The 23,704-nt window shown below is 49.1% G+C and overlaps 1 protein-coding gene across 5 annotated transcripts in view; it reads right to left on the minus strand.

Annotated features, from left to right (window-relative positions):
* Positions 1-2,691: 2,691 nt before the first annotated feature.
* C2CD2 (C2 calcium dependent domain containing 2) overlaps positions 2,692-23,704 on the minus strand; it is a 70,840-nt gene continuing 49,827 nt past the window's right edge. For 3 of the 5 annotated variants that reach the window (XM_031665760.1, XM_031665758.1, XM_031665757.1), the window contains 4 exons: positions 23,480-23,593; positions 18,987-19,114; positions 16,471-16,780; positions 2,692-6,779 (listed from right to left, as the gene is read on the minus strand). In XM_031665760.1, the coding sequence (XP_031521620.1) occupies positions 6,559-6,779; positions 16,471-16,780; positions 18,987-19,114; positions 23,480-23,593 (773 nt within the window). In that variant the 3' untranslated portion in view covers positions 2,692-6,558. Of the gene's footprint in view, positions 6,780-13,262; positions 13,507-16,470; positions 16,781-18,986; positions 19,115-23,479; positions 23,594-23,704 lie in introns of those variants that run through there. The other 2 variants (XM_031665759.1, XM_031665761.1) reach the window with 2 other exon arrangements.

Here is a 23,704-nt window from a genome sequence, read left to right on the forward strand (position 1 = left end):
TTTATAAAAGCTATGCTTGCTACCAAGCTAGACTATAAATTAATAAATCCCCCGGGCTTAGTCCAGTGCTCCACCTGGTACAGCAATGATTATCACCAGCTGATAACCCTTCTATTAAGGTGTCCAAGATACCTGCACATCCAACTTTATAAATATCAATGATGTTAATATAGATCTATAAATACATAGGCAACTAGTTTTGAATGCCTGTTACAGCAGGGTGTGACTCGTAGTTTCCACTGTGGACCGTCGCAGTGTGGAGCTGGGGAAGGGCAGTGGAGGAAAGCTGATGTTTCTAGGTCATCACTGGGAGGAGGGTCCAGCCTCAGCAGCTTTCTCTCTAGGGGGATCACTGTGCTATGTCAGCCATTCTAGTGTCTAGCCCCTTTGGTGAGTGATCTGCATTTTAAAAATAAACTTTATTGACATATACACACATCACCCTGGCTTTGTAGGGGTGCTAAGGTCAAAACAGCATGTGGTCATGCCCTCCAGTGTCCTGCTCTGCCACCAGCACCGGGTCCTGGGTGAAGGGGTGTGAGGTGGGTAGAAACAAACCTGCTGTCTGTGGTCACGTAAGGGTCATCAGCTGACCTTTGTCCTTGCTCTGCTAGGTGGGCAGTGACTGTACGAAGCCCCGGGGGATATAGGAAATGAGAGCAATGCAGGACAGCAAAGCCTGACAGCTGGAGGCCTGAACCACGCCGCTGTAAGCACGCCAATTCCACAGCCTGCAGAGAAGCTCCTTCGTGAGGAAGGCAGGGCTTGAGTTGGGTTAGACCGTTCGAAGAGTGTGAACTGCTGGGCACGAGGATGCGCACCCAGAATGACCGAGGGTGGTTGAGTTGGATTAATCTGGGCAGTGGAGACGCATTCGCAAGAACACAGGGCTCACCTGGAGGTGATCAGCTTAGGAAAGTTGGCAAATTAGGACAAGCTTGGCCTCCAGCAACTCCGTCCAGCCTCCTCCTGGAGGATCAGCACAAAGTGGGTCCCACTGGCCACACAGAGGAAGCAACAGTTCCATCACTGGGTTCTGAACCACTTCTAACTCCAAACAAGAGGCACTGCCATCACCACCTTGCGGTGCCCAGGAAATGGAGCGGACGACCTGGAACCCAGCTGGGAAGCATCAGTGAGTGGGCGGGACAGCTGAGAGGAGGGGTGGGCGGTGTGGGGGCAGGAGGCTGGGCCTGTCCAGTAGCTTCCTCCAGGACACCAGCTCTCCACGTGCTCTGCTGTCTGGGCACCACAGGGGGAATGAAGACTGAGGGAGACCACAGGCACTGATGACTACAGAGGAGGCAAGATGCCTGCATGGGGCCCGCAGGACACGTTTGTGACCCGACTCCATCGCCTCCATCCCAGAACCACCGTGAGCCCCAGGCAAGAGCAGACACCGTTCCACCTGTGGCTGAGCCAGGTACCCGTCACCCCTGTCCCCCTCTGCATGTGCCCGGGCCACCCACTGCGGTGGGGAATGGACAGTAAAGTCCAAGGATGGATGAGCGCGTCCCCTGATGCCAGGTGAAGAGAGCTCCTCAGAAGGTCCCTGTGGATGGCGTGGGGACACAGCTGCCCTTCACAGGTGGACCACCTGACACACACCCTCGTGTGGGCTTCACCCCCGTTCCACTCCCTCGGCCAGACCTCGACACTCTGTTGGCACTTCCCAAGTGTGTCACCCTCAGGCCACCGCATGCTGGGCTCTGCCGCTGGGGGAGTCCAGGCCAACAGTCCCTGACATGTAGAATCCACAGTTACCCTGACCCCAGGGTCACTGGAATTTTTTTTTTTCTTTTGAGACAGAGTCTCACTCTGTCGCCCAGGCTGGAGTGCAGTGGCGCAATCTTGGCTCACTGCAACCTCCGCCTCCCAGGTTCAAGCAATTCTCCTGCCTCAGCCTCCCGAGTAGCTGGGATTACAGGTGAGTGCCACCAAGCCCAGCTAGTTTTTGTATTTTAGTAGAGATGGGGTTTCACCACATTGGCCAGGTTGGTCTCGAACTCCTGACTTCAGATGATCCTCCCACCTCGGCCTCTTAAAGTGCTGGGATTACAGGTGTGAGCCACCCACCTGGCCCCCTGGAAATACTTTCTATAGTTAATGATTTTAGCCCCAGGCCTAGAAAGGACGCTAAACGGCTTAAAATCATGTAAGAAGCACGTTAGGAAAGTCCTTTGCAAAGAACGAAGCAAGGACTAAGCGAGCGCAAGGCAATGTCCACCTCTTCTTTTACTTTTATTTTAAAATTTTCATTTATTTATTTATTTTGAGACGGAGTCTTGCTCTGTTGCCCAGGCTGGAGTGCAGAGATGTGACAGCACGATCTTGGCTCACTACAACCTCTGCCTCCTGGGTTCAAGTTATTCTCCTGTCTCAGCCTCCCAAGTAGCTGGGACTACAGGCATGCACCACCACTAACACTAATTTTTGTATTTTTAGTAGAGACGGGGTTTCACCATGTTGGCCAGGCTGGTCTCAAACTCCCAACCTCAAGTGATCCCTTGCCTCAGCCTCCCAAAGTGCTGGGATTTACAGGCACGAGCCACCGCGCCCAGCCTGCCTCTTCTTTTACGTTAATTGGCTGTGATGGTTGGTCACTTGCAGTGACCTGATGAAAGGGATGCTCAGAGAAGACCCCTGGGACTTCTAAGACAGAACAGGACTCAGGAAAAACAACTCAGCGTGTAGTGTTCTGTGTGCACATTTATTTCTTCAAAGATTGTTTGTGTTCCAGCCACATCTTCTCCAAAGGAACCCACCCAAGCCCGTGCGCAGGCTTGGTGCAGGACTGTCTTCGGCATTTAAAGTGCTATTGAGGAATACAATCATTGTCACGTAAGTTCATCACCGCACTCCAGTGCCAGGCCAAACCCTTCCGCAGACCTGGAAAACCTGCCATTTTCTTCTCTTTTTACAATGCAGTTTGGACATAACAGTGGTAAACGACAAACCACAAGCCTCAATGATGAATGGTGCACTACTGCCCAGCTGCTGAGAGAACGGGGCAGTGTACTGTGTTTCCAATGCAAACAGTCATGGACCCAAGGTAACCTGAGTTTGCTCTGCAGGATTCCGCAGGGGCCTTGCCCTGTGCAGGCTGCTTTGGTCATCGTGTCTGGGCCGGTTTGGGGCAGTGGGGAGAGGGCCTGGCAGCAGGGTTGATGCCAGCCCCGAGGTCTGTTTTCCATCGGACAGAGATCCATGTCCTGACTTCCACCGTCCACCAATTTGTACTCTGAAGTTTCCAGATCAAGAGCCGTGAGATTATTACCCAGGAAACACCGGCCTTCGGTGGCCAGCAGTGTAGATTAATCTTTCCCTCTCTGCTCAAAGCAACTTTGCAACTCTCGTCTATAGAGGTGGCCAGTAAAACCCAAGCAAAAATCTAAATGGGCACCAAAGTGCCACTGAGTGGGCCTCGGTCATAAGGGATCGGGGCTGGGTTTGAACCCAGACTTGGAACTTGATTAAAATAAACTGCTCTGTCAAAATTCTCACAGCAAGTTTTCAGCAGGAACAAGAAGATGGCTACTTTTGTTATTGCTACAATCACACACACCTGTGTGCAGACACACATACCCCACACACACACTGAAAGCTCCATTTCACTCCTCCATCCACAAAGAACAGAGGCACCTCCTTAAACAAAGCCAACGGGGAAGGGTTGCAAGCTCATTAAAACCAACATGAGCACCCAGTTCCAGAGATAGAGACACAGTTAATCTTAGTGTTCATGAGGAATCGCTTTTAAAACACCACTCAGCAAAACTTTCATCCAGACAAAAGCCAAAAACAAAAGCCCTCAAGCCACAAAAGCTCGTAGAAGAGGTGAGACGATCAAGGTGATTTACACGTCAGTATTTTTAGCATTTGGTGGATAATCTTAATTTATCTTTAACCTTCACAACATTTACTTTATCATAAATACCCTACAACATGAAAAAAAAAACCTGTACAAAATAGCTCGGGAAAGAAACATTCACAGTATCAATACAGGCCATTTCTCACGGTGCTACCCTGAAGCTAGCCTATGTGCTTCCTTTGCCTTTGCTTCATAAGCTTCCTCCCACATTGGTGTTTTCTGTAACTTCAGAAAAGGCCATTGGATGGAGACAACGTGAGTGTGTCTACAGGAAGCAGAGCCCTAGACCTAGGTATTCAACAGTAAGCAGTGCTCATGGGATTCATCTGGAAATGGAATAGTTAAAAACTATTTTTTTTTTTTTTAAGAGCAAGAAGGCTTAATACAAAATTCTGGGGCCGGCATGGTGGTTCATGCCTATAATCCCAGAACGTTGGGAGGCTGAGGTGGGTGGATCACCTGAGGTCAGGAGTTCGAGACCAGCCTGACCAACGTGGTGAAACTCCATCTCTACTAAATACAAATAAATTAGCTGGGCGTGGTGGCTGGCGCCTGTAATCCCAGCTACTTGGGAGGCTGAGGCAGGAGAATCGCTTGAACCCAGAAGGCAGAGGTTGCAGTGAGCCGCCACTGCACTCCAGCATGGGCAACAGAGTGAAACTCCGTCTCGAAAAAAACATTTTTTAAATAAAAAAATTTTAAAAAACTTCTGATCTCCTCGCACTTGAATAGAGTACACCTGAATTCCAAAATCAAATAAAAAAGAACAATTAAAAACTTCTCATCAATGTCCGAAATTCTGACACAGAATATCCTCTGGGAATTCTTATATGTCTCAGGCTCTTTTTACCACATGGCCAAGAGCAGTAAAACTTCAAGTAAAACATTCAAGTGAACATCTGTCCCATCTGTCCCAAAAGACTAGCAGTGATGCCTGACTTTGGGGACAGAAACTTGGTAGTATTCACATATTTTGAAACTCCAGGTGCTTTTTTTACAATGATTAAAACTGGAATATAATTTTTAAAAACAAAGCAGGTTGAAAAAGTCATTTTAAAGTCACTTGATAATTCCTGGAACACCTAAGAAATTTGTAATGCGCATTTTAAAGTGAAATTCCTAATGTCGTTTTCTAATCTCTCCCCCTAAAAAAGAAGAAAAAAATCCCATAATTTTGGTTTTTATACAGGTTTCCACTAAAAAAGAAAAAAATCCTAAAATTTTGGTTTTTATATAGGTTTTTACTCACCAGTGGCTCTGTTACCCCCAAAATATTTCATGTTTAAGGATTAACAAAAGAACCTACGGAAGGAATCTCACCCATTTCCATCTCCATGACAGAAGTCAAGCTTTCACAACGGCCTTTTACATCTCTTTGGAGAAAAGTGAATCATATTAAACTGTCAAAAACACTTCACCCCAATGATGACTGTTCTTTAACCAGCATGTCTACTGGAAGTGGCACATTCAGGGCAGACCAAAGTGAAATCTGTGAATGAACTGGAACAGAAAGGCAACTGATGAGGAATGCGACTGGAATGATACCTAGGGATATTCAAATGGTGTGCCAGGTGATCACGTTTGCCACCAAAACAAACCCAAACAAGGGCACCCCAACCTGTGTCCAAGAGGACTGTTCACAGCAAAATTCTGAAGTGCTCATAGAAAGAATTTCCTGCAAGTTTGGCCCATTTGTTATTAAACTTCCATTCCTAAGACTGACACCTGAGACACAAAATAATTTCCTCCACTGCCCTAAAAGGACTTTGTTTTGGCTACTGGCAGCATTTGGCAAAATCCATGTATGTGTTTGGTAACCGTGTTGTACGAGCGGTCACGTATGGCTCCTGACTTCATCCGACAGGCCTGCTGTGCTCTTGTTTAGCAAGTATGACAGGCGGGAGAAAAAAAAAAACTTGGATGTCAACTTCTCCACTAGTATTATTAGAGCTTTTAACACGATAGAGAAAAATGTAAAAACCGTGTGAGAATATATGTATCTTCCACTTGCAAGTAGGCTCAAAGTAAACTTAGAAAAGTGTTCTGCATACTATGCATAGGATATAGTTAGTGTTCAAGTTCTATGGCTAATATCAAAGGTAGATGACTTCCTACATCTGTCATAGCGTCTCCATTCCTACCAAAATTTATTTATCCACATCCTGTCTATGTTCCACTTCCCTGTACTCAGGGCCAGCTGCATTTTTTATTCCAAGCAGCAGATGAGGAGAGGTGACCCACCCTTTCCATTCACAGTGACAGCACAGGGGGGCACCTCCTTTTTGTGACATGGTCCAGGCATGGACCAAAAACACTTGTTAGTGTAGAATAGGTAAACTGAGTCCCTCACACCTGCCCTCCACAATCCATTAGAGTACATTATTTCACTTATAATGTTAATCTCCTTCTAATATTGAACCCTAACTCTTAGCTTTGAGCACAGCCCAAGTTCTGCGGCTGTCAAGTCTCATTTGGCATCTGGTGGCGAGTTGGGCTTTTTATCCTCTCTGAGGGAAACCTCCTGGCTGGAGACTCAGATTTTGTTTTCCCTTTAAAAGACTAGATGGTTGGAAGAAACCCAGCAAGACAAGCGGGGCATCTGGACATCAGGCGGGCACACTGGCTGCGTCCTGGTGAGGGTAGTTAACGCGGGTGCACGTCTTCTGGCTTGGAGGTGATGACCTCAGGCCCTATGTGCAGGGCTCCACGGGGGCACCGTTCATGGTGTTCTTGTTTCTGTGCCTGGAGAGCAGCTTCTTGTTCAGGATCCTGGTGAGGGTGACGCCTTTCCTCCGGGAACCCTCTGGCTGCTCCAGGAACACAAGGTCATTGTGTGACTGACTCATGCCCGGGTCTTTCTGTTGATGCCGCCGGCGGAAGAACAGCTTTGCCCCTTTCCTTAGAATTCCTCCTGGAAGAGGGAAGCACAGGGGCTGGTCAAGTGGGCGGGGAATGAGGGGCTGAATGACTGCTCCAATGGGATAAAGGGAAAAGGAGGCTCAAATGCCTCTAACAAAGGGCGGGTTTACTACTTCAATGTGCTGTCACTATCTGCATGAGAAAAAAACAACTGGAATCTGGCTTGTACAAAACGAGATTTTTCAAGATGAAATGGAAAGGAGATTATAACAGTAGAAGCAGTAAGCCTGTACTATCGGTTGGTATCCCTTTCCAAGGATGGTATTTATATTCCTGATTTTTTGGGGGGACGGAGTCTTGCTGTCTCCCAGGCTGGAGTGCAATGGTGTGTGCGATCTTGGCTCACTGCAACCTCTACCTCCAGGTTCAAGCGATTCTCCTGCCTCAGCCTCCCAAATGGCTGGGATTACAGGTGCACGCCACCATGCCTAGCTAATTTTTTGTATTTCTAGTACAGACGGTTTCACCATGTTGGTCGGGCTGGTCTCGAACTCCTGACCTCAGGTGATTCACGACCCTCAGCCTCCCAAAGCGCTGGGAGCTGGGATTACAGGCATGAGTCATCACATCTGGCTTATATCCCTGATTTTCTATCAGACCAAATGGAGGCAGACAGCTGTTGCCTCAGTTGGGACACCAAGGACACCTGGGTCCCTTCTGTGCCACCCACTTCCCCTCATTAGGAAAGGTGTAGGTGGCAAAGAAGTACTGTGCCCCAGAAAGGATCATCACACTCATAAAACCCAATGAAGACCCTGAGAACAATGGTATTCACTTTCTTAGGAATGTTAAATAATAGTTGCTTTTTTGGGAATAAGATTTTATTAAAAAATAATTCCAGATCCTATCATATCTATTAGGCCATGCCATCTGAAGTTTGTCACTTGGGCATATTTGGCCTACAAAACCTCAATTTTGTGTCGTTTGATCTATCTGTTTACAGATAGATACAGATCTCTATATACAGATATTTATCTGGATATAAATATCCATCAAGTAGTAGAATATGGAATAGAAAAAAATTAGCAGCAGCAGCAACAATAATTTCAACAGCAATGATTCCTTAAAGATCAAGTATGAGCTAACGTAGTAGGTGCAAGAGCCCACTAATTTGCTTTTTCACAAATTAGTTTAACATCTTATTAACCAAGGCTGGCAAGGTTGAGGGAGTAAGCATTTCAGTCCAGCCTGTGAAATTCATTACCACTTGCATGTAGGTGGTAATGACTTTGAAAGAAGACAAGTCTGATCATCATGAAGAGGAGCTTTATTCTTAATGTGATAATTTATTCCCTTTGTGACAGGCATATCCAATAAACATCTCAATAGCCATGACATATGCAAATCGCCACCCATGTTGAGGAGGTTAAAGGAGGGGATGAAGCATATCAATTTCCTCTTCTAAATGAAATGCACACCAACAATTGTGGCATCTGCGGGCAGTCGGAGAAACCTGACCTAGACCTGCCTATGAATCTTTGTATAATCAAAGCCTGCTATGGGGAAAGAAGCATGTGCCCCTGAGCCTGACTTTAAGCACGAACTACTGTGTCCCATCTGCTCTGCCCAGGTTACATACAGGACAGAAACTGAGAAGATGAAGGGCCGCAACGGACTGAATTTAATTTGATCAAAGCGGCCATAATTTTTTAAAAACTTGACTCTCTCAATACAACCAAATCACTTCTTATGATGTATCATTTGGACATTTTTTTACAGTGATCTAAAGTTAGGAGCCTGTGTGCAGGGGTTTCAGGGACTGCTGGAAAAGGAATGAAAAAGGAGGGTAAATAGTATAACGTGTAAATGATGTCCCTGTTGTCCGCAGGCCTAATGGTACACTTGTGGGACATCAGTGTCAGTTCCTGGAGCGATTCACATCCCTGAAAAATGCAGCACGTCGTGAAAAACCAGCCGTCAGCAGGGCGTATTCTGACGGCTGGATAATGACCCCCAACTGGACATGGCTTTGGAGTTTGCCCAGTGGGGCAGATGCAGTGGTGCCGATGTGGCTAACTGCCTTTGTATCAGAGGGCACCTGCTGGGGAAATGCCCTGGGCATGGTGATAGGGGCTCCCAGGCAGAGGAACCCCCAGCTGTCAGGGGGCTCTGAGACCATCAGGTGACCTGAGGTTGGGGGATGAGGGGGACCCTCATGGTATTTCTGATCTGTAGGCACCTGCCTTGAAGCTCTGCTTTAGGCTGACCTTGGAGGCCCTGAAGGGCCTATGGACATGGGCTCTCAGGTGGAACGGGGGAGAGGAAAGGGTGGATCCAACAGCTTCACCTGGACTGCTCCAACATCACCCCCTTCACTTCCCAGGGGGAATGGAGGCCTAGGGGGAGGGAACACCAACCCAACCCGGGGGTCAACCACAGACCCAAGGTCTCAGAACCCCCAGCAGTGAGAGGTTCCTTCCTGCTCCATCTCCAAAGTCCATTTCATAGGCATCCCTGCACTGAAGCTGGCCTGGGGTCTGGAGCCAGGCCTGAGGTGTGAGCAGGGACACTGGGATGGGCTGAACTTGGCTCCCCCACCCCCACCCAAATTCATATGTTACAGTCCTAACCCCCAGTACTTCACAGAATGTGACCTTATTTGGAGACGGGGTCTTGGCAGAAGTCATCAATTTAAAATTAGATCATCGGGGTGGCCCGTGATCCAATATGCCTGCTGTCCTTATCAAAAGGGGGAACTTAGAAACAGAGACAGACACACAGGGAAAGACATTGTGAAGGGTCACCGGAAGGACGCCACATGAAGATGAAAGCGGGGCACAGGGCGATGCTTCTACAAGCCAAGGCGCGCCAAAGGTTGTCAGTGCTGTCAGGAGCTGGAGAGGCGGGAGCAGGCTTTCCCACAGGGCCTCAGAAGGGGCGGCCCTGCTAGCACCAGCAGCTCAGACTTCCAGCCTCCAGAACAGGGAGAGAATCGGTGCTCCTGGTGTTGAAAACACCTAGTTTGTGGTACTTTGATACAGCCCTGGGAGGAGAGGGGGTACATTTGGCTTAAGGATCCAGGAACGCCCGCCATGTCTTCCTGTTCAGTCCTCAGAACCCAGGCAGACACGTGGAGGAGTGGGGGAGCGGAGAGGACAGTGGAGCAGTGTCCTCAGCCCCAAGCCCTCGAATCAGGCGGCCTCTAAGGACTACAGGCGTGCAGGCCCTTCCTGGAGAATCTGGCACGATGGGGTCTGGGGACACTGGGCATGAGCATTTTTCAAAAGATCCCAGGTCTTTCAAACATGCAGCTGGGGTTGCCCACTGCTAGCCCAGGTCTGGCCAAAATGCCACTAGTGCTTAGAGCACCTGGAGGCCACAGTGGACAACGCAGGGATAGGCCAGGGCCAAGGACACGGGCACCGTACCTGCTCTCCTGTGTGCCGCTGCTCATGCTCCTTCACGCTTCACTCTGGGGGCCTGCAGACCACAGGGCTGTGTGGGGAGAAGCTGATGCAGCCCACCCGCAGGGCCCCACGCCACGCCAGAGACGCGTGGTGTGCCCAGGTTAAGAGGGAAGTGGAGTGTGCAGACAGGCAAGGCACGGCTGTGTTCAAAAGACCTCAGAACAGGAATAGGAGCCAGGCACGGTGGCTCAGCCCTGTAATCCCAGCACTTTGGGAGTCTGAGGTTTGGAGAATCCCCTGAGCCCAGGAAATTGGAGACTAGCCTAGGCGACATAACAAGACCCCATCTCCATTTAAAAAATAAAAATAAAAAAATTAAACTTTAAAAAAAAACAAATAAAATGGGATATGCACATTTTCAAGCAGTTACTTTAAGTTACGCAAGGGAAATCGAACTACAAGTGCCTAAACCTGGGAGGCTGAGGCAGGTGTTTTACTTGAGCACAAGAATTTGAGACTGCAATGAGCTATGATCTTGCCACTGCACTCCAGTCTGGGTGACAGAACAAGACCCTGTCTCAAAATAAAATAAAATAAAATAAAATAAAATAAAATAATAAAAATAAAAACTGCTTAAAATTCTAATTCTTGGCATATTAAGACGAAATAGCAAGGATTGCAGCCTGCATGTAAAAAGATGGTAGACGAGAAAGATTGGCACGGCGTGTTTGTTTTAACCTCACTACTGGCTCCAGTCCGTTGTCTGTCCGGACCCTGAGGGACTAACTTGTTTTGGCGGCAGATCCCCGCCCCAGGGAGCCCTACCCTCTTCCATGGGCCACACCCCACCCCGAGGGGCTGGTAACAAGGTTATTTTCTGTTCTTCCATCTTCACTCACGCTCTCCAGAGCATGTCTGCTGTTTTGTTAAATTTCTTTTTTTTGAGACGGAGTCTCGCTCTGTTGCCCAGGCTGGAGTGCAGTGGCGTGATCTCAGCTCACTGCAACCTCCACCTCCCAAACTCAAGTGACTCTTCTGCCTCAGCCTCCCGAGTAGCTGGGATTACAGGTGCGAGCCACCACGCCCGGCTAATTTTGTATTTTTACTAGAGACGGGGTTTCTCCATGTTGGCCAGGCTGGTCTCGAACTCCTGACCTCATGATCCACCCGCCTTGGCCTCCCAAAGTGCTGGGATTACAGGTGTGAGCCACCGCTCCTGGCCTGTTTTGTTGAATTTCATAGTTCAACATCAATGCCAGAAACCAGATTATGGTCATATGTGCCCATGTGCAAATCTTCCTGAAATCATTTGTGTGACTTGCACTTTCCCCGTAACCTGATAATTTGTCACAGCTTCTAGGGGGATGGCATCAACTTCTCATACAGGGGATGGTCATGTGCGGGTGGGAACTGAGGTTTGCAGTTCTGTAGACTGGACCCTCAATGATATCCCTCAGCCGCCTCTGAGGAAGGAGGCCTGATCCCTACCATTTTTAGGGTTGCTTTTGGTCACTGTTTTCCTACCTATGGGATTTTAAGATAGATTCCTTAATTAGCTATTTATGTCTGCTAGACTCTGTAGGGACCCATGAGGATGCTAAGGTTTGGAGAGGTGGCTGTCTTGGGGTCGCACACTAACGGGGCGGGTGTGTAACACTGCGCTTTCTGGCTCTGAAGTTCATGTTCCCAGGCCCTGCTCTTCCGTGCTGCTAAGGACGGCGTCTGAGAAGTGGCCAGCCAGGTGTCTGGAAAAATGGGCAAGTCTGTGGCCCCTGGGGAGGAGACTCCGGAGAGTGTGGATACATCAAAGCCCTTGGGGTCTCACGGAGCAAAGCCCCCTAATCCAGCAAGGACTTGGGCGGGATTCCCAGAACGAGCTGCGTCTCCAGAGAGGCATGCAGGGGGCGGGGGAGGAGAGGATTCCAGCCACGCAGACTCATCTCAGGCAGACTCATCGTCGGCCATGAAGGACCACCACAGGGACGGAGGCCATTCCATTCCCTTTCTCCATAGCAATGGGAAAGCCTGTCTCGACTTGGAAGCAGATTGTTCACTGTCACCTTTCGGGTAAACGATGCAGGGAGAACACGGCCCCGGATTTGCCAGTGCACACTAAATAGCCGCCCCACGGTGGTTGTGAGGGACAGGGCTAAGACTGGAGCACGCTCTTGTCTATTGGGCAGTAACCCCGTATGGAATGTACCAGTCTGCCCACCTCGATAAGCAAGCCTGTGAGGTGTCGCTGTGTCAACCTGGCCGCAGCACCCAGAGATTCAACAGAACACGAACTGAGATGCGGCTGGGAAGGCATTGTGTAGATGTGGTTAACAACCCCAGCCAGTGGACTTTAAGGAAAGGAGATTATCCTGGAGAATGTGGGTAGGCCTCGTCCAATCAGCTGAAGGCCCTAAGCGCAAACACTGGTTTTCCAGGGAGGAAGAAATTCTGCCTCAAGACTAAAGCATCAGCTCTTGCCGGGGTCTGTGGCCTGCCGCCTGCCCTGCAGATTTCAGACCTGTCAATCTCATGAGTCAGTTCCTTAAATATGTAACCTATGGGTTCTGCTGCTCTGGAGGACCCTGACTGATCCAGGAACTGATGGTCTGGATAATCAGACCATCTGGATGATCTGGACCAAGCACATCATCTGCTTGACTTTGAGCCTGCAGAAACTGTTGCCCTTTGCTGATAGTGAAGTTCACGCCACAGGCAAGAATAGCCGGCACCATGTTGATTTCAGGAAGCCTGACTACTTGACTCTAGGCTACCTTCTCTACGCCAACAGCAAGAAGCAAGATTTAGACCTCACCCACAAGCTTCAAGATTCCTGAAGATAATCTGGGGAGTGGTTATGTGAAATTTGAGGCAAGTAACCAAGATTTTAAATGGGAGACAGGCAGAAGAAAAAAAGTCCTTCCCCGGTTCTAACAAAGTTTAAAAAACAAATCACAAGAAGGCTGAAGTATAAACAGATACATGAAAGAATTTAAACATCATCTAAATTATAGCTCTAATGTCATAAATATTTCCAAATTTATTCCTATTTGTCTCTTACAGAGTCTAACAGATATAGTTAATTGAAGGATCTGTCTTAAAACCCAGGAGATGGGAAAAACAATGACCAGAAGAAAAAAAAATTGTCTTTGGCTTCCCAAGAACAGCATCAGATTTCAACTGGAACCACAGATGGTCCATGGATAGAAGTGACTACTTTTCAGCTCTGGAGGACGAAAAAGGGAATTAGCCTCTTCCTGTGGGTGTCACAGAGAGGTCACCCGGTCACATCAGGTACCAGAGCGAGCATCCTCACCCGATAGGCACTGTACAACCTCAGCCAGAGCAGTTTCAGGAGGAACACGGGGAACTAGCAACCTAGAAGGGGAAAGGCGGAGACGGGAGGGAACACGAGGCAGGCAGGTTGGCTGGCTGCTGAGCTACAGGCTGCACTCCTAGGATGGCTACGTGTAATTGAAAAAAATAAGACAAAAATAACTTACTGTGCAGGCAATTAATTCTGGTTGGCATAGTGATCCTCTTAAGTTAAAGGGAATGAGCATGAGATGAAGAGAAGTAAGAAGCAGAAAGAATTATGCAAGAGCAACATCAGAGTGGACGTGGGTAAGGGTTCTGAGCCATCTACAGACACCACACGCACACGGGACGCCGCTGTGCAGGATATTTGGCAAGGTTTCTTACTGTTCAAGTGTTTTTCCCAAAACCTCCCTTGAAACTTTTGTTCTTACTTGTGGTAACACACCCATAATATACCGTCTTAACCATTTCTACCTACACAGTTCAGTGGTGCTGACTCTATCCACAACGGTGGCCAACTTCATTGATCTTTTTTTAAACTAAAAGTAAACCAAAATTTGGGGAATACATTTCCTGTGTGGGCTGGTTTCCAACCAGCAGAACCTCAGGAGGGTTCTAAATACACAGGCACTCTCAGAAACCTAATACAAACTCCTTAGCAGGACAGAAGATACAGGTAGTTCTTAAACCAAAAAGAACAAAAAAAAAAAACAAAACAAGCTTTAGTTTTTAAAAACGACACCCTCTATCACCAGTTTTGAAAAATGTTTGGTCAAAAAATGAAAATGACTTGGCACCCATAACACAGAATCGTCTCAGATTGTGACAACAGCTCACAGAGATGCTAATTACAAGTCTCTTTAAAAACACTGGAAGGAAACATTTAAAACTGCTGCCAAATATGTCCTGTTCAAAAACCTGGGGTCAACGCGGTAGGGCCACAGGAGTGAAACGCACGGCATGGCTGAGCCTCTCTGCTGTATTCCCAACTGCCGAGCCTCCGGGGAGTTCTGAGCCTGTGCTGTAGGTGGCCAGCACCAGCCCCCAGCACACCTGCCCGACACCCAGTCCCCAAAGGGTGGACCCCTCATCCACCTGGCCCGTGAAGGGAGAGGAGCAGGGTGGGTGACACAGCAAGGATGGAAACCCAGGGAAAGACTCTCCAGAAGGGAAACCAGACAGAGAAGCAGGAGGGACCGAGTGAAGGAACACAGATCTTTGCATGAACAGGGTGAGCGAGGCTTGGCATTTCAGAAGGAATGAGGAGGGCGGACGGGGTGGGGGGGTTCTGCCAGGACAAGAGGAAACGGGTCGAGTCAGGGAAGGGAGAGGAAGAGCTACCCCACCATGCGCCCATGTTTGTCCCGCCTCACCCAGCACTCACCGTCTCCAAGACAAAGAATAGGCCACAGGTGTGTGTCAGGTGACCAGGTCGCCTTTGACGTAACCCAAGCCAAGGCCTCTTAACAGGAGCACAGGAGCGCAGAGGTCAGTGTGGAGCTTACAGCCCTCAAGAGCTCTGTGGAGGGGGGGTCCGCGCATAAAGCGCCCCAAGGCCAGGCAGTGGGCAAACAGATCCAAGGGGTCTGAAATCTTATCCAGGAATTTCCTCCTTCTCCCTTTCCTCTTCTAACTTTCCATTTCCCCCCAGCACCTATCCCGACTCTGCACTGGTAAGGACGGGGGCATAGGAGAGGGCGGCCACCATGCCATCACTGAGGGACACGAAGCAAAACAGGGAGAGAGGGGACGAGGACAGACTCAAGGACAGTCCAGCCCACGACAGGCTGTCAGCTTTGGCACCAGGGACATTTGGGACCAGAGTGTGCTGCACTGTGAGGCTGCCTTGTGGGGGCGTGTCCTGTGCACGGCAGGGCGTTGTATGGCATCCCTGGCCTCTATTCACTAGATGCCGGTTGCACCCCAGACTCCCAGCTGTGACAACTAAAGTGTCTCCAGCACTGCCATATTCCCTGGGGGAAAAAGTGCTAGGCTTAAGAATCACTGGTCTATGGCATCAAGAACAGAGGACGAGAGGCAGCGACGGCAACGCTTAACAAAGCTCCAAGGAGCCCCTGCGATTTCCTGACACAGACAGTCTTAGGACATCCTGAGATTTCTGCTGAAAGCCTTGGAGCCTCACACAAGAGCCAGAGCCAGGAGTTAATGCTGAGTTTCACCTGAGCTCACAGCTTGGCCTGCCTTGCCCCCAGTCCTGTCTTCTGCACCGAGATGTCCTTTTGTCCCCCAAATGGTGGAGTCAGGTGGGCACAGGCAGCGGCCACGCTCCTCATCTTATGGAGGAGGATGCTGAGGCTCGGTGAGTCTCACATCTGGAACCGACCCCAAGCCCCTAGACTACATGCCCTTAGCAAATACATTCAGGTTACTCATGCCAAGGCACTGTCTCGGCAAATCTGCACACGCTTAAGGAATTTATAGTTTTAAGGCACTGAAACTCAGGGCTAATGGAAATAATCAGTACTAATGAAATGATCACCTCCTCACCACCCACGTATTAAGTTAATCAATTCATTATTCCCAGGAGCTCCTCTCCCGGTAGAGCCTCCTAGGGTCATGTGGTGAGGTCTGGTTTTGTTGGAGGTGCACGGAGACTCTGAGAGGCATAAAGGAGCAAAGATGCCCATATTGGCAGTGGAAGGAGCCCCAGGCTCTGCCTGGCTTTGCTCTGAGTCTCTGTGGCCCATCATCCTGTAGGGCTCTTGGTAACCCCTCGGGAAGCCAGGTGGAGCAAGCCTGGACTGAGGAAGGGGCCTCTATGCATGGACACACACTGGCCCCAAATGCAGAGATGACGCCAACCCTCACACAGAAGGACCTGCAGATGCCCCCCATGGGTTCAAACAGTCAGCACAGGGCATTTCTGAAGGGGCAGGGGGTGAGGTCCAGAGGGAGCTTGTAGTGGACAAAGGGAATGAAAGCAGACGACTTCAGCTTGGAAGCCAGCATGAGCACAAAGCCTCCAAGTGGGGGGCCCGGGGTTGGGGGCTCGGGAGCAGTTACCTTTATGCTTTTTGGCAGCGCCCGGCTCCGAGACACTCACGGAGCTCTCTGACAGCTCATCACCGTCGGGGTCCAGCAGGGCCTGGCTGCTCCATGCCACAGCCTGGGGCTCCTTCTCCAAGTCCCAGGAGTCTAGCTCATCCTCCTGGGGCTTGGGGGCAAGGGATGCCTGGGCTGACTCAGCTTCCTCCGGTAGCGCAGAGGCTGCGGCCACCTCCGGATGGGATGGGGCATCCTCCTGGTGGGTGCTGTCCACAGAGGCCATGTAGCCCTGCATCAGGGCAGCATCGTGGTCCTGAGATAGTGAGGTCTGTCAGGGGCGGTGGGGAAGATGACAAGGGTTACGTGAAAGGAAGAGAGGGTTCGAAAAGACCTGAAAAGCACTCTCCAAAACATTCTAACAGTTGATTTCAAAGTCTCAGAAGATGCAGTAGCGGGCCTTGGAGAAGGTGCTCATACATCACGGCTGTTGCTCATGCTTGCACTAAAAAAGGTCTCCCTTACAGCCGGGGCTCAGGGTCCCTAGGCAGCTGGGGGGTGGCCCCCGGGGCTCAGAGGTTAACCCCCTTCCTCCCGCAGATGGGCCTAGCGATGGGAGCATTTGTGACAAGCCGCAGAAATGAGATGCAAGAGAGCCCGTCCTTCAGAGTCCACGACAGCACAAAGGAAGTGGCCGTGGGTGTTTCGGGTTTAGTTGTCTTTGTTCCTCCACACGTTTATGTTACCTGCAAGCAGAAATTCACTGGCGCAGCCTCTCAAAGATTATATTTTGTGTAAAAATATTTAAGCACTAAATTAACCTCTGAGAGTCGGGATAGCGCTTCCTTGGAGGGGGGAAGGTTTGGGAAGGAGGGCACGGGGGCTCCCTGAGGGCCAGTCATGCTGTCCTTGGTGTGGGTGGCAGAGACACAGGCGTTTGCTTAGGGATAATGTGCTGTTCTGACTTAAGTGCTGGCCTGTGGAAGCGCCCACTGACTCAAGATTAGATAATCTCCCCATCTCTACTAAAATAAATACAAAAAATTAGCCAGGCGTGGTGGTGGTCACCTGTAGTCCCAGCTACTCAGGAGGCTGGGGCAGGAGAATGGCGTGAACCTGGGAGGTGGAGCTTGCAGTGAGCTGAGATTGCGCCACTGCACTCCAGCCTGGGCGATAGTGCGAGACTCCGTCTCAAATAATAATGATAATAATAATAATAAAAAGATTAGATAATCTGAGCACCAATACGAATAATCACTGCAGTGGATTCAGAACATTAAATACTAAGATCCAGGAGTTCCTCGTGATTTTTAAATACGATCTTGGAAAAAGTATATGGGAGATTTCCATGGGTCTTGTCCTTATTTTGCTCATTCATTCACCCAAGACCGAAGAAACCCCAACTACCGGGCCCCGGACTTCCAGGGAGGTCATGGATCCCCTGCTGAGGGGCTCTAGAGGGGTCAGGAAGCCCCAGAAACACCACCTGCCTGCCTCTGGGACATGGGCAAGGCCACCCTCTGGGTACAATGGCAAGGCTGATGACTCATCTCTGGCACCTCCGAGGTCCTGTTCTGGCCCGTCTTCCAGTCACTGAGGAATCCATGTTCTGCGTGCCCTCTGGCCCACCCTCCCACTCTTTCGTCCACAATTCTTCCTCATCCCCTTCCCACACCAAATCAAAATCTCCCAACTCTCCCTCAACCTGTTCACTTGGAAATGTCAAAAGAGAGTAAGGGCCGGGAGCAGTGGCTCACACCCGTAATCCCAACACTTTGGAAGGCCAAGGTGGAGGGATCACTTGAGTCCAGGAGTTCAAGACCAGCCTGAGTAATGTGGTGAAACCCCGTCTCTACCAAAAATACAAAAATTAGCCAGTCTCATAATGAAGTAGCTGGTCTCAAAATAAATAAATAGATAGATAACAATTTAAAAATCAAATTTAAAAATGTAATAAAGGGAGTAAGGATCTGTAACATGGCCCTTCACCCGAGGGGCTGGCCTCTCCGCAGCCTGAACCACACACCTGCCACCACCTGCTCTGAGCAGACGTCCCAGCGTGGGAGAAGGGGAAGAAAGGGAGTGCAATGTCCATGGGGGACACTACAATCTTCATTTCTCTCTGATTACAAAAGGAATAAACATTCACTGCAAAAAAGCAAAAGGCTTTGGAAACGTGTCACATGGAAAGTGTAAGTTCCCCGTGACTGGGTGGTGACGAGAGTAGAGGTTCTGTACCAAAGGGGAGTCTTACGTCATGTTCCTCTCTTTCAATAATTTTTCTTGAAATGATTTGCCAACCTCTCAATGTGTAAAGCGTCACTGATTAGAAACTCTCCCATGTCCTTGGTGAATGGGATAAACTGCGTAAACACAATACCACGCATGACTCCTTTGTGGGGTGAGGAACGTAATTTGACATTTGTAAATGGAACTCTCTGGATGTTAACCAAGCACTTGGGCTAACTTCTTCAAAGGGCAGAGGAGCAGCAGGTCACTGACAGATGCAAACACCTCCCCGGCCACCACGATGGTACCTTGGAGATCCCTGATATGATAATAGTGCTTTTCTTCCGTGGCGACTTGAGTTTCAGCTTTGAAGATTCACTGAGTTGTCGAATGGCAACTTCAGCCACTGGATCCGAACCATTCAACACCAACAATTCTGCCAGAGGGAAGGCAGTGGTAAGTTCATCAGCAAAAATTAAAGACTTCCATGGGAGCTTCCATGGATAATGGAAATGGTCGATAAGCAACGGTTAGCAGATATTTTCTAAAAAGGGCCAAAGAGTACATTGTTTAGGCTATGTAGGTGGTCTCTGCAACAACTTCTCAACGCAGCTTTTGTAGAGTGAAACTAGCTAGAGACCACAGGTAAATAAATGAGCATGGCTGGGTTTCAGTAAAACTTTATTTACAAAAACAAGTGACAGGCCAGATTTTTCCTGTGGGTCATAGTTTGATGTTTGCTGACTCTTGGTCTACAACTTGATTCCCTGGGTGGTTACAAGATACTCACTGAAGTGTCTGCTTAACATTCACCTATTTTATTTATTTAAGTTATACCTGAATAGAGTTGATGGAAAATGGCAAAAGCAAGCAAGCGACAAAAAAAATATCTAACCCTTTGGAAGATTTTGAACTTTGAAAGGCAAGGTAGTGACTGCTTTTCCCTCCCAAGAGTGGCTAAACACACAGAATAGTAACTAGAGCTATGAAGGGCCAGTTAATAAAAGCACTTCCTTCCCTAGGTGTATAACCACACACCAGCCAACATCAATAGAATGCTTACGGCGAACCAGGTGCTGTTCAGAGAGCTCTGTGCACATTCTCTCATTTACTCCTATTCCACACCCCATGAGCAGCTCCTTCCTTTTATCCCATTTGACCACTGAGGAGGATGTCCAGCAGCCAGGAGGCCCCAGAGCTGACATGAGTCTCTGACTCAGAACTGATGCTTGTAACTTACACTTTCCCGCTCAGGTAAAGTCAAAATGCCAAAGCTATTAAAGTAGCAGCATAGTAAAAGGAACTTCTGTCTCAGTTTTGGCCATGGCCTGAAGCTTACAGATGCTGCATTTCCAAAGGGAGTCAAGATAAGACCACAGTGGCCAAGAACCAGTGACAACAATGACACTGGGGAATAACAGATACTTGGTCTTCCTCGCTGGTTCCTGGCACAGAGAACAATAACAACAACAAAAAAACCCTTTGAATTCCAGAGCCACTGAGCTGAGGCATCTTTCTTATTCCTCACAAGCCCCTGCAGCCCACCTGAGTGAATGCTAATGAGGATGGACATTGGATGTTGGAGGCACCAACCTTGTGGTTAGAAGGTTGGAACTTTCTGCCCTCCTCTCGCCTGTGGGGAAGGGAAGGGGGCTAGAGATTGAGTTCAAATTACCAATGGCCAATAAGTGAATCAATCATGCCTACATATCTACTTATAGAAGCACCATAAAGCCCTAAATGACAGGGCTCAGGGAGGGTCCAGGTTGTGAACCAATGCATGCACGTACTGGGAGAGGGGCGACTCCATGGAGATCAAAGCTCCTACGCTCAGGACCCTTCCAGACTGTGCCCTGCGCCTCTCTTCATCTGGCTGTGCATTTGTGTGATAATAAACTGGTAAACCCAAGTAAAGTGTTTCCCTGAGTTCTGTGAGCCATCATAGCAAATTATGGAACCCGAGGAGGGTGTCATGGAAACCCCAATTTGTAGCCAAGTGGGACAAAAGTGTGGTAACCTAAGGACCCACTATTTGCGCCTGGCGTCTAAGGTGGGAAGGTGGTTTTGTGGGGTGGGCCTTTTACCTGTGGGATCTGAGCTAACTCCAGGCAGTGCCAGAATTGAATTAAATTGTAGGACACCCAGTTGGTGTCTGCAGAGAAACAGAAAATTGCTTGCCATAGAAAATCTACACATTTGGCGTCAGGAGTGTTGTGAGTAGAGGAACAGATTTTTGTTTAGCCACTGAGCCACACTGAGAAGAAAGAAGTGTTGGAGAAAGGAGTTGGGGAAGACTCCTTAGGAGAAAGCTATGCTGTAATTCCCAAAGCCACCAAGGGAGAGGCATTGGGAGCACATTCTCCTCACACCAGGCCCAGTGCTTCTGTTCAGTCCCTTGAGAGCCCGGTCCAGGTGCTAGGTGCAGCCTGGACACCTGCTATAGTGCCTGGCTGCACCGTGGTAGGTGAGCCTGGGGCTGGCTCCATGGCCCATGCACCAGAACCCACAGTGGGAACATCAGTCTGGGTCTTTTAAGAGGGATCCTGCCCAGGTGACGGGACCCCGCAGTATGGGCAGTGGGGGCACTGCCAGGGGAAGAAACTGAGGAAGGGGTATCAGGGGCAGCGGCAAAAGTGTCAGAGCGGCTCCATCTCAAATAAGGGCTGGGCAAAATGAGGCTGGGACTCCCTGGGCTGGACTCCCAGGAGGTGAGGTGTCCTTACTCACAGGGTGAGCTAGGAGGTCGGCACAAGGCACAGGTCACAAGGACCCTGCTGAGAAAACAGGATGCGGTAAAGAAGCCGGCCAAAACCTGCCAAAACCAAGATAGCAGTGAAAGTGACCTCTGGCTGTCCTCACTGCTGGTGATACACTAATGATGATGCAATAGCATGCTAAAAGACACTCCCACCAGCACCATGACAGTTTGCAAATGCCATGGCAATGGCAAGAAGTTACCCTATATGATCTGCAAAGGGGAGGAACGCTCAGTTCTGAGAAATCCTCACCCCTGTGGTAGAAAACTCGTGAATAATCCGACCCTTGTTTAGCATATGATCAAGAAATAAACAGAAAAAGAGCCAACCAGCAGCCCTTACAGGTTCTCTGCCTACAGAGTAGCCATTCTTTTATTCCTTTACTTTCTTAATAACTTGCTTTCACTTTACTCTGTGGACTCGCCCCGAATTCTTTCTTGCACCAGATCCAAGAACCCTCTCTTGGGGTCTAGATCAGTACCCTTTTTTGGTAACGAAAGGAGGGGCAGGGCCTGCATCCCAGAATTGCAGGTGGGGGACCCAGCACGGTAGTATCCAAAAAACCACAGAACCTCCCACGAGAGGAGGAAGCAGTTGTAAACTTTCACCAGGCTGAGAATCCAAAACCACGTTAAGACAGTGCTCCTCCACTGAGAACTTCCCACTCCCCTGACCACCCCACCTTGTCCAGTTGCTGGCCTTGGCAAGGTCAGACACAGGACTCAGTGAACGGGGGAGAGCTAAGCAAGAACGAAGCGCCCATTGCCCCTGAGAGGTCACGAGGGGGCGAAGGGAGAAAGTTAATCCCCAAATTTAGATTGTGCAGTGATTTAATAAGTCAGTAAGACATCTCTTCAAAAATGTCTGTTACCTGAAAGTGACCATAAAATAATAGGAGATTTGCATTTCCTATTCATAGTGACCATTTCCTAGTAGAAGGGAAAACTACTTCTACTCAGCAGGTCTAAGCAGAGAGTGGGAAACAAAATTAAAGTGACCGTGATGATGACGTCCCAAGTCCTACTTGTTTGATATTAACGTAGCTAGCGTGTTGTGCAAGAAAAAAATGATCAGAAGGCCGGGCGCGGTGGCTCAAGCCTGTAATCCCAGCACTTTGGGAGGCCAAGGCGGGCGGATCACGAGGTCAGGAGATCGAGACCATCCTGGCTAATACGGTGAAACCCTGTCTCTACTAAAAAAAAAAAAAAAAAAACTAGCCAGGCGTGGTGGCGGGCACCTGTAGTCCCAGCTACTTGGGAGGCTGAGGCAGGAGAATGGTGTAAACCCAGGAGGCGGAGCTTGCAGTGAGCCGAGATCCCGCCACTGCACTCCAGCCTGGGCGACAGAGCAAGACTCCATCTCAAAAAAAAAAAAAAAAGATCAGAAATTTTAAAACGTAAAGTCTCAGCTGGTTTTTTATTTTGTTAAAGCATTCCCTAAAATGTAGAAGGAATACGAATGCCGCTTCTGGTCTTTTTTTTTTTTTTTTTTTTTTTTTTTTTTTGAGACGGAGTCTCGCGCTGTGGCCCAGGCTGGAGTGCAGTGGCGCGATCGCTTCTGGTCTTTGATCAATTTGGAGTTCCCTTTATCTCCCTCTCCTTCACTCATCACTCAACCACAAAACCAAGCCAAATCAAAACTTTTTTTTTTTTTTTAAGAGATAGGGTCTCGCTCTGTCACCCTGGCTGCAGTGCAGTGGTGCAATCTTGGCTCACTGCAACCTCCACCTCCCGGGTTCAAGCGATTCTCCTGCCTAAGCCTCTCATGTAGCTGGGATTACAGGCATGTGCCACTACGCCCAGCTAATTTTTGTATTTTTAGTAGAGATGGGGTTTCACCACGTTGGCCAGGCTGGTCTCAAATTCCTGACCTCAAGTGATCCACCCGCCTCAGCCTCCCAAAGTGCTGAGATTACAGGTGTAAGCCACCGCACCTGGCCCAAAACAACTTTTTCCAAACTCTGAAAGGAAAATACTTCATATCAGAACAGCCCAAAAGGCCCAAAGGTGCTAAGAGGGAGAGCGGTGTGGGCACGTCTCAGTTACCTGTATCTGAAGAAGAGAGCGTTTTGCTGACAGGGGCGCTGCGGCAGGAGATGGCCTGGACAGAGATGTCCTTCTCGATCACCTTCACCTTGATGGGAGTCTTCACCGGAGACTCTGCCAGAGGAACATTCTGATTACAAAGGTGGCCCCATGGTTGACTGGATCAACAGTTACCGAAAAGTGAAAGGACAGCCCTCACTGCAACTCTGGTGTGTGCAGCTAGTA

This window comes from Papio anubis, chromosome 4 (assembly GCF_008728515.1).
Source record: "Papio anubis isolate 15944 chromosome 4, Panubis1.0, whole genome shotgun sequence".
Classification (NCBI taxonomy): domain Eukaryota; kingdom Metazoa; phylum Chordata; class Mammalia; order Primates; family Cercopithecidae; genus Papio; species Papio anubis.